We start from the raw sequence: 11,669 nt of genomic DNA on the forward strand, positions 1-11,669 counted from the left end.
ACCTTGGCTGCTATTACATTTGTATTACACGGCTAAAAGGATAAAAATGTGAATGATGTTATGGAAACAGAAAGCCAATAAAATGGTCTCCTAATAGTTTCTGCTGTGTACTAATCTAAAACATTTGCTGGTTCAATGCAAAGTAATGTGAAGTCTTATGTAATGCAGTGAAATCTTCATGAGGATCGTTACATTGTGTACAAATTCCTGCGCACCGTTCTCACAATTAAATCTGAACTCCGGCTTCTCTAATCATTCATACTTCCTTAACCACTTCCAGTCCGGACACTTCCCCCCCCCCCCCCTTCCAGTCCGGACACTTCCCCCCCCTTCCAGTCCGGACGCTTTCCCCCCCTTCCAGTCCGGACGCTTTCCCCCCCTTCCAGTCCGGACGCTTCCCCCCCCTTCCAGTCCGGACGCTTCCCCCCCCTTCCAGTCCGGACGCTTCCCCCCCCTTCCAGTCCGGACGCTTCCCCCCCCTTCCAGTCCGGACGCTTCCCCCCCCTTCCGGTCCGGACGCTTCCCCCCCCTTCCGGTCCGGACGCTTTCCCCCCCCTTCCGGTCCGGACGCTTTCCCCCCCTTCCGGTCCGGACGCTTTCCCCCCCTTCCGGTCCGGACGCTTTCACCCCCTTCCGGTCCGGACGCTTTCCCCCCCCCCTTCCGGTCCGGACGCTTTCCCCCCCCCCTTCCGGTCCGGACGCTTTCCCCCCCCCCTTCCGGTCCGGACGCTTTCCCCCCCCCTTCCGGTCCGGACGCTTTCCCCCCCCCCCCCTTCCGGTCCGGACGCTTTCCCCCCCCCCCCTTCCGGTCCGGACGCTTTCCCCCCCCCCTTCCGGTCCGGACGCTTTCCCCCCCCCCTTCCGGTCCGGACGCTTTCCCCCCCCCCTTCCGGTCCGGACGCTTTCCCCCCCCCCCTTCCGGTCCGGACGCTTCCCCCCCCCCTTCCGGTCCGGACGCTTCCCCCCCCCCCCCCTTCCGGTCTGGACGCTTCCCCCCCCCCCTTCCGGTCCGGACGCTTCCCCCCCCCCCCCTTCCGGTCCGGTTGCTCCCCCCCCCCCCTTCCGGTCCGGACGCTTCCCCCCCCCCTTCCGGTCCGGACGCTTCCCCCCCCCCCCCTTCCGGTCCGGACGCTTCCCCCCCCCCCCTTCCGGTCCGGACGCTTCCCCCCCCCCTTCCGGTCCGGACGCTTCCCCCCCCCCCTTCCGGTCCGGTTGCTCCCCCCCCCCCCTTCCGGTCCGGACGCTCCCCCCCCCCCCTTCCGGTCCGGACGTTCCCCCCCCCCCCCCCTTCCGGTCCGGCCCCCCCCCCCCCCTTCCGGTCCGGACGCTCCCCCCCCCCCCTTCCGGTCCGGACGCTCCCCCCCCCCCCCTTCCGGTCCGGACGCTCCCCCCCCCCCCCCTTCCGGTCCGGACGCTCCCCCCCCCCCCTTCCGGTCCGGACGCTTTCCCCCCCCCTTCCTGTCCAGGCCAATTTTCAGCTTTCAGTGCTGTCACACTTTGAATGACAATTGCGTGGTCATGCAACACTGTACCCATATGAATTTTTTAGCATTTTTTTGAGACAGATAAAGCTTTATTTTGGTGGTATTTATTCACCGCTGGGATTTTTATTTTTTTGCTATGTAAATGAAAAAGTCCAAAAATTTGGAAAAAAAAGTGTTTTTCTTATAAAATTTTACAAATAAATAATATTTCATTATCAATCTTGGCCAAAATTGATTCCGTTATCTTTTTAGTACACAAAAAAAAAATAACCCAAATTAGTTTATAACCACAAATTAAAATGTTTAAACTTTTTTTACATTTTTATTTAATTTTTTTATATTATTATTATTTTTTTTTTACATACTATCACCCTAGCAGTAGTGTCACCATGGTGACACTCTACTACTTGTGGGGGGTGATGAAGATTTTTTTTTTTTACACTTATTGCTTTTACACCCATAAAGGCTGTAAAAGCAATCATTTCTCCTTCTCTCTGGCTGCATTCTTGCAGCCATTGAGAAATACTGTCTGAGCTGTGATTGGTCACAGCTTGTCACATGGTACAAGGCTGTTGTGAATAGCCCTATACCATGTGATCTCTGTGATCATTCACAGATTTCACAAGTAGTAAGCAATGATGTCTGAAGTGATATTTTGCTTACTACTCTGCATGTGATCACTGATTGGCCACTCAGTGATCACATGATCGGGACCTCGCACAGAGGCCCCGTCCGACGATCAGTGTTCCACTGCATCTGGAGGACACAGCGGGCACCGGATTGCGGTGCTGCATGCTCCCAGGGAGCGCGCACAAGCAGGAGGTGGGGAGGACGTTTATAAATGCCCACCCACCCCTGCACTGCCACCGTCTGGCCGTTTATATACAACGGGAGGTGGTTAACCCCTTGTTGACCCGTCGCAGTACATATGCGGTCGGGCAGCTCGTACAGGCACCATGATGTACCTGTAGGTTACAGATTTTTTCTGCGCTCCTGCCCGCCTACTCTCCTGTGATTTGACACAGTGGGAGATCTCAGCCAATGATTCAGAGCCGGGACCTGCCGATTGGCGAATCACAGCCAAGAGCCCTGTGTTGATAAACAACACAGGGCTCTATACAAAGCAGGGGAAAGAAACAAATCGATCTTTAGTTAAAAAAAAAAAACACGGCACGCACATTAACACTTGTTAGGCACAAAATTAACCCCTTGGTTGCCTCTAGATGTTAATCCCTTCCCAGCCACTGTCATTAGTACAGTGACCGTGTATATTAGCACTGATCACTGTATTGGTATCACTGGAGATGTCAGTGTCATTTAGGCAGTTCCCACCCAGCTTAATTTAGGCTGGCCATACACTATACAATTTTCTGTTCAATTTCTGTCCAATTTCCTGTAGATTTCCCTTCAGCTATGTAGTGCAAGGGCCTGCTTAATTGGATACAATTGAAAGTGTTGTTAGGTTTGAACCCCTTTTATATGGTTTTTGGTAAATCTAAAGCAATTTTCCAAAGTAAATTGCGTAATGTATGGTCAGCCTAAGTGTCAGATTAGACATTCCAGCAGACTTTTATTGCCATTCATGTGTTTTCAGGTGGAGGCAGAGAGGAGGAAGAGAGCCATGGTGTTAGAATCTGAAGGGACCAGGGAATCTGCTATTAATGTGGCTGAGGGTCAGAAACAGGCCCAGATCCTGGCGTCCGAGGCTGAGAGAGCCGAACAAATCAACAAAGCAGCAGGTGAGTCCCATCTGTGTTCTCTGACAGTCCTAACTTACATACATACAACCAATGGCTGTAGAGATGGTCAGCCCAGCATGTTCCCTTACTACAGCTCAATGCCAGCTACTCCGGTCATATGATGATTGTGCTTACTGGTCGTGAAAGCCTCGTTCCACTTTTTCTCTTTTTGAAGTCCCACATAACCATGTGTAAGTGTGGTGTGCTCCAGGAGTACTGGAAACCTAAGTCGGGGCGATTACACACGCTTCGTGGGCGGGTCCATGACAACCTGGGAACGGGAAGTGGGTCGAATGATCTTGGATCTCATTCAACCCAGAAAAGCATTCTGACAGAGAGAGGCATAAGTGGGGTTGGACACGGAGAGAAGGGTTAGTGAGGTCAAGACACAGAGGGGGACTGGCATAGGTCAGATGGAGAGAGAGAGAGGGAGTAGACGACTGGCATTGTTGGGGTCCGACACACAGAGAGGGACTGGCATAAGTCGAGCCGGACACAGAGGGACTGGCATAAGTCTGGTCAGACACACACAGAGGGACTGGCATAAATCTGGTCGGACACACAGAGAGGGACTGGTATAAGTCAGGCCGGACACACAGAGAGGGACTGGTATAAATCGGGCCGGACCCACAGGGACTGGCATAAGTCGGGTCAGACACACAGAGAGGGACTGGCATAAGTCTGGTCGGACACACAGAGAGGGACTGGCATAGGTTGTGAGGGACACAGAGAAAGGGATTGGAGTAGGTGGGGCCAGATATACAGAGAGGAGTGGCCTAACCCTACTTTTTCCCATCTCTGAAGCCCCATGCAATGATGTGGTCAGGTCCGTGACAGCCTGGACACACGGGAAGTAGATCGAATGATGCTGGATATCATTCAACCCAGAAGACCAGTAGAATCTTGTGCCATCTCACTTAAACAAAAAAAAAAGGGTTTAACCACATTACCTACCTTGAGCCTCTGTCATAGGTGGGGTCAGACACATAGGGAAGGACTAACATAAGTCAGGTTGGATACAGAAAGGGAATGTGGCATAGTTTGGGTCGGACACAGAGAGAGCAACTGGTGTCGGTGGGGTTGGACACACGGGGGTTGATTTACTAAAACTGATAAGGGCAAAATCTGGTGCAGCTGTGTATGGTAGCCAATCAGCTTCTGACTTCAGCTTGTTCAATTAAGCTTTGATTAAAAAAAAAAAACTGGAAGCTGATTGGTTTCTATTCAGAGCTGCACCAGATTTTGCACTCTCCAGCTTTAGTAAATCAACCCCACACTTGCATTGGTCAGGTGGGACAAACAGGGACTGGCGTAGGAGGTCTGACACAGACAGAAGGACTGGCATAGGTGCGGTCAGACACACACAGAAGGACTGGCATAGTTGGGGTCAGACACACACAGGAGGACTGGCATAGGTGGGGTCAGACACACACAGGAGGACTGGCATAGGTGGGGTCAGACACACACAGGAGGACTGGCATAGGTGGGGTCAGACACACACAGGAGGACTGGCATAGGTGGGGTCAGACACACACAGGAGGACTGGCATAGGGGGGGTCAGACACACACAGGTGACTGGCATAGGTGGGGTCAGACACACACAGGAGGACTGGCATAGGTGCGGTCAGACACACACAGGAGGACTGGCATAGGTGGGGTCAGACACACACAGGAGGACTGGCATAGGTGGGGTCAGACACACACAGGTGACCTGCATAGGTGGGGTCAGACACACACAGGAGGACTGGCATAGGTGGGGTCAGACACACACAGGAGGACTGGCATAGGTGGGGGTCAGACACACACAGGAAGACTGGCATAGGTGGGGTCAGACACACACAGGAGGACTGGCATAGGTGCGGTCAGACACACACAGGAGGACTGGCATAGGTGCGGTCAGACACACACAGAAGGACTGGCATAGGTGCGGTCAGACACACACAGAAGGACTGGCATAGGTGGGGTCAGACACACACAGGAGGACTGGCATAGGTGCGGTCAGACACACACAGAAGGACTGGCATAGGTGCGGTCAGACACACACAGAAGGACTGGCATAGGTGCGGTCAGACACACACAGGAGGACTGGCATAGGTGCGGTCAGAGACACACAGGAGGACTGGCATAGGTGCGGTCAGACACACACAGAAGGACTGGCATAGGTGGGGTCAGATACACACAGGTGACTGGCATAGGTGGGGTCAGACACACACAGGAGGACTGGCATAGGTGGGGTCAGACACACACAGGTGACTGGCATAGGTGCGGTCAGACACACACAGAAGGACTGGCATAGGTGGGGTCAAACACACACAGAAGGACTGGCATAGGTGGGGTCAAACACACACAGAAGGACTGGCATAGGTGGGGTCAGACACACACAGACGGACTGGCATAGGTGCGGTTAGACACACAGGAGGACTGGCATAGGTGGGGTCAGACACACACAGAAGGACTGGCATAGGTGGGGTTGGACAGAGGGATTGGCATACATGGGGCCAGGCACACAGAGAAGGATTGGTGCAGGTCGTGTAGCATACACAGTGAGAGATTGGCATACGTGGGTTTGGACACAGAGGAGAGGATGGCAGAGGAAAACGTCTGATCTTACACTAGAAAGCAGACACACCGATGACACACGACCATACCGATGACACACGACCATACCGATGACACACGACCATACCGATGACACACGACCATACCGATGACACACGACCATACCGGGTACGATAACTCTGCGGAGGGCTGTATTAGATCCAATTCCACCAACTGCGGAAGCAACTCTGACTTCTATAATAAAAAAAAAAAATGAAACGCTTCAATATGTCATTTATCAGAAACACAAGCGCCAGGAAACATGTTCATCTGCAAATAATGCAAAGAGGTTCAATCACTGAGACAACATTCCGTCCCATTCTCACGCTGATCACCCGTACTCAGGCCCACGCTCTGGCAGGATATACCTGGAATCAATAAATGTTAAAGAATGAAGTCGGCAGGAGGTGAACGTGCAGATCTGAATGAGCAATATTATGACTGGAGAGGGAAGTATTGATGGATGGATGGATCTGGTTACGTTGGGAGCTGTTCAGTGATCTGCTCCCCGTTCAGACCTGTGCTCATTGCAGCGTCTAGCAGAGGGATGTCTTCCAGCGCCGGCTTCTATTGCTGCCGTGAGATTTCCTGCGACTGAACACCAAGAGCCAGAAACTGAGCTGATCCTGAAATACGCAGACATGTGTCACAATGTACCCTATCCTTCAGGGACCCCCCTCCCCTGCTTAGGGTGGATTATTTACCCGCTTAAAACTTTTTTTTTCTCTTTTTGTGATCTCTGCTGCCTTCTGTCAATGCTGTGCCCTGGTTTACATAGCTTCTGTGTCTGACCAACAGGTGAAGCAAATGGCATCCTAGCCAAAGCCAAAGCCCGAGGAGAAGCCATACGGCTGGTAGCGGAGGCCCTCACAAGACAGGTACCTCAATCACATCTCTCACGCCGCCATATTCACAATTGTAAACGTAAAAATTGCTGTTCTGCCTCTCCCAAAAACGACTTTAACCCTTTGACGCCGACGTCACACAAATATGCAGCCTCACAGAACTGGGCTTTTTTCCGTGGGGCCACATATTTGCGTACCTGTCTTTGTGCTGGGAGTGCGCCGCTCGGCGCGCTCCCAGCACAGAGACCGCGGTGTCACTGAGAGCCCCGGGTCCCGTTCTAACGATCGGGACCCGGGACTCCCGATTCCGGGTCACGTGATCGCTGTGATAGCCTCTGATTGGCTATCACAGTGATCAGTCACTGTACAGCCTAGCCCCCTTGCTTTTTTCTCTCTCTATGAATGGAGAAGAGAAATACATTGTATCATTATATACATCCTATTATACATTGTATCATTATATACATCCTATTATACATTGTATCATTATATACATTCCATTATACATTGTATCATTATATACATCCTATTATACATTGTATCATTATATACATCCTATTATACATTGTATCATTATATACATCCTATTATACATTGTATCATTATATACATATCCTATTATACATTGTATCATTATATACATCCTATTATACATTGTATCATTGTATACATTCTATTATACATTGTATCATTGTATACATTCTATTATACATTGTATCATTGTATACATCCTATTATACATTATCATTATATACATCCTATTATACATTGTATCATTATATACATTCCATTATACATTGTATCATTATATACATCCTATTATACATTGTATCATTATATACATTCCATTATACATTGTATCATTATATACATTCCATTATACATTGTATCATTATATACATCCTATTATACATTGTATCATTATATACATCCTATTATACATTGTACCATTATATACATCCTATTATACATTGTATCATTATATACATTGTATCATTATATACATTCCATTATACATTGTATCATTATATACATCCTATTATACATTGTATCATTATATACATCCCATTATACATTGTATCATTATATACATCCCATTATACATTGTATCATTATATACATCATATTATACATTGTATCATTATATACATATCCTATTATACATTGTATCATTATATACATCCTATTATACATTGTATCATTATATACATCCTATTATACATTGTATACATTCTATTATACATTGTATCATTGTATACATTCTATTATACATTGTATCATTGTATACATCCTATTATACATTAGCATTATATACATCCTATTATACATTGTATCATTATATACATCCTATTATACATTGTATACATTCTATTATACATTGTATCATTATATACATTCCATTATACATTGTATCATTATATACATCCTATTATACATTGTATCATTATATACATTCCATTATACATTGTATCATTATATACATTCCATTATACATTGTATCATTATATACATCCTATTATACATTGTATCATTATATACATTCCATTATACATCGTATCATTATATACATTCCATTATACATTGTATCATTATATACATATTTTTATACATTGTATCATTATATACATTACATTATACATTGTATCTCTCTAACTCCTGGCATAGTGAGAAAAAAAAATGTTTGTAAAAAAAAGAAGAGAAATAAATAAATATTAAAAAAATAAAAGAAAAAAATAAAGAAAAATACCTAGATTAAGGTTTGATCTAGTTCAGTGCCAGGGTTAGTGTTTGGGTCAAGGTCAGGGTCAAAGGTCAGGAATTAAAAAAAAATTTGGTGTCAGTTAGTGTTAATGTTAGTGTCAGTGTGTTTTAGTAAAAAAACAAAAAAAAAACAAAATGCGCACTATTGTTTCTGGGCTGTACTCCGGGTACAAACAACAAATAACATACACATATATGGTATCGCTGCGATCGTCAAGAGCTGAAGAATTTATTTTGGGTCGTTCTTTGGTGGTAGGTTATGGTAGTAACAAGAAACACACAGCTAAATAGAAAAAAAAAATTTTTTTTTACTATTTTAGGCCAGTTTTCCTTTGATAATAAAAAAAAAATCAGGAGATATCCATTACCATTTACCACCAAATGAAAGCCCAATTTATCCTGAAAAAAACGCAATATAATCCACCTGGATGTACAAAGTAGTTGTGGTGATATGTACGGTTTTACTAACACAGGTCAACGTTGCAAAATTGTGCTTAGGCAGTAAGATTTGTTTGACCCTTTGGCTGGCCATACACTATACAATTTTCTGTCCAATTTCTGCCCAATTTCCTTTAGATTTACCTTTAACTATGTAGTGCAAGGACCTGCCTAATTGGATACAACTGAAAGTGTTGTTAGGTTTGTTTTACCCTTAGGCTTGAAGGGGTTAACCACTTCCCGTCCGGCCCATGTATATAAACGGCCAGACGGGAGCAATGCAGGGGAAGGGGGCTGTTTATAAACGTCCGTCCGCTTCCCTGCTTGTGCGTGCTCCCTGGGAGCGCGCAGCACCGCGATCCGGTGCCCGCTGTGTCTGGAACACGATCGCTGTGCGGGACCTCTGTGTGAGGTCCCAATTATGTGATCACTGATTGGCCAATCCGTGATCACATGAATAGCAGTAAGCAAGATGTCACTTCTGACATCACTGCTGACTACATGTGAATTCTGAATGATCACAGAGATCACATGGTACAGGGCTATTCACAACAGCCTTGTACCATGTGACAAGCTGTGACCAATCACAGCTCACACAGTATTTGTCCGCCTTTTGGAGAGAAATATTTCACAACAAGCTCCTGATAATAATGGCTATAGTACCGCTTTTTCCCAGCATGGCGATGCAGCCGCTTCCCTATCCATAGCGGAGCAATACGTAGCCGCCTTCTCCAAGCTGGCGCAAGAATCCAACACGGTCCTCCTGCCCACCAACACCGGTGACATCAGCGGTATGGTATCACAGGTCAGTAATGCTCCTCTCACCAGATTTTACCTCCCGACATGCAGCTTTGCGGTAATCCTTCTCTTTTCTTCGATTTCAGGCGATGGGAATTTACAGCACGCTGACCAAAGCCTTACCCCAGAAGAGCCACGCCGCTGCGCCGGCGGGCGCTAGCATGCCAGACAAAAAACTTTCAGACACAGAAGATCTGACGCAGAACTAATCACCCTTCATTGCACTTACGCTGACTCTTCTACAGTTCGGGATATTTGTGATATATATTATATATATAAATGGTTTGAAACAAAGTTTTGTATTCTGGAAGTGGGAGGTTTTGTTGATGGTTTTTTATTTCCATAACATAGGAGGTTGTATTCGGATTTCTTTAGAACAGGGGAAGGCAACCTGCGGCTCTCCAGCTGTTGCAGGACTACAAGTTCCATCATGCCTCTGCAAGTCATATCTGTAACTGTCTGTTTTGTAGTGCTGCAATGCCTCATGGGAAATGTAGTTCCACAACAGCTAGAGAGCCGCAGGTTGCCTACCCCTGCTTTAGAAGGTACAACTTCCTCACTTTGCTGTACAGGCGTGATTATTTTGCATTGAAAGGATCCCTGCCATCAACAATAAAAATGGCAGGTAAAGTTAAAGCGGACTTCCACTCACCCTGTCAAAAAATTAAATTCAGCAGCTACAAAAACTGTAGCTGCTGACTTTTAAAAAACAGCCACTTACCTGTCCCTCGGTCCCGCGGTGTGTCCCCTGAAGCCCGTTTCACCGTCCTGTATTCCAGGAGGCCGGCATCTTCAGTGTGGACACCCGGCTGTGACAGCTTGCGGCTTCACACAGCCGGGTACCCACTGCGCATGTGCGAGTAGTGCTGCACTCGCTTCATGAATGGTCCTGTAGTCTTCTGGGACCTGTCACATGTCCTAAAAGACTACAGGGAGGGAGGGAGGACACCTGCTTCTGGTCGCCTAGGCCTGGGGTAGGCAAACTGCGGCTCTCCAGCTGTTTCAGGACTACAAGTTCCATCATGCCTCTGCAAGTCATAGCTGTAACTGTCAGTTTTGTAATATTGCAATGCCTCATGGGAAATGTAGTTCCACAACAGCTAGAGAGCTGCAGGTTGCCTACCACTGGCCTAGACTATCAGACCAGAAGTGGGAGTGGGTACCTGGCAAATTCGGGTACCCGCTCCCCAAATGTGCCAGTCCTTAATGGGGAGCGGGGGAGCAGTCCTTAAAGCGGAACTTCCCCTTTTAGGTGGGGCTCCACTTTAAGTATTTTAAAAGCTTAATTGCAGTGTTTTTCATTTTCATACATTTTTTTTTCTTCACTTGCAATGTGCCACTGAACTTGCTGGAAAATGTAACTCCTCAAGGAAGAGTTGATTCCCATTCTCACCCCCCTCCCTCCTTGTGTCACAGCCCTCTCGTCTTCTGGGAGCGTCTAATTACTGTCTGTGCTGGCACAGCTCCTCTACCCTTCCCTTCACCTTCCTACATAAACGTTTATATCGCTACCGAGAAGGAGTGAAGGGGGATATTATAGAGCACAGGTTTCAAACTGGTGGCCCTCCAAACTACAAGTCCCATGAGGCATTGCAAGATAGATTGTTACAAGCATGACTCCCAAAGGCAGAGGCATGATGGGACTTGTAGTTACGCAACAGCTGGAGGGCCGCCAGTTTGACACCCCTGGTATGGAGTGCTGACATCACATCCAAGATGGCGGCACCCAGCAGCAGTCTTTTGAATGTCTACACAAGGATGGGTTTTATGGGTAAATAACATGTATACAATATGTTCAAGCGAAATTCCAGGCTGAAATATTGTCTACAAAAGCCCCACTGATGGTGTTCTAGAACGGTGAAGTAATCCAGCGTGAAATAACCAACTCCTGTACCGTAGCGCTGCCTGTTACTGCTAATGTGGGAAAGAAAAAAAGATGGGGGCGGGGGGGGAACAAAAATCACTCTAGAAGATGTGATGCCGAAGAGGAACAGAAGATTGTGCTT

At 47.3% G+C, this 11,669-nt stretch overlaps 1 protein-coding gene across 1 annotated transcript; it reads left to right on the forward strand.

Annotated features, from left to right (window-relative positions):
- Positions 1-3,041: 3,041 nt before the first annotated feature.
- STOML2 (stomatin like 2) lies at positions 3,042-9,957 on the forward strand. The gene is made up of 4 exons (XM_089656149.1): positions 3,042-3,223; positions 6,620-6,699; positions 9,542-9,670; positions 9,750-9,957. Exons 1-4 carry the CDS (start codon positions 3,067-3,069, stop codon positions 9,870-9,872), a joined length of 489 nt encoding a protein of 162 aa, XP_089512275.1. The 5' UTR covers positions 3,042-3,066; the 3' UTR covers positions 9,873-9,957.
- The last annotated feature ends 1,712 nt before the right edge of the window (positions 9,958-11,669 follow it).

Source organism: Staurois parvus, unplaced genomic scaffold, assembly GCF_062004578.1.
Source record: "Staurois parvus isolate SC_StPar_1 unplaced genomic scaffold, SC_StPar_1.0 ptg000892l, whole genome shotgun sequence".
Taxonomy (NCBI): domain Eukaryota; kingdom Metazoa; phylum Chordata; class Amphibia; order Anura; family Ranidae; genus Staurois; species Staurois parvus.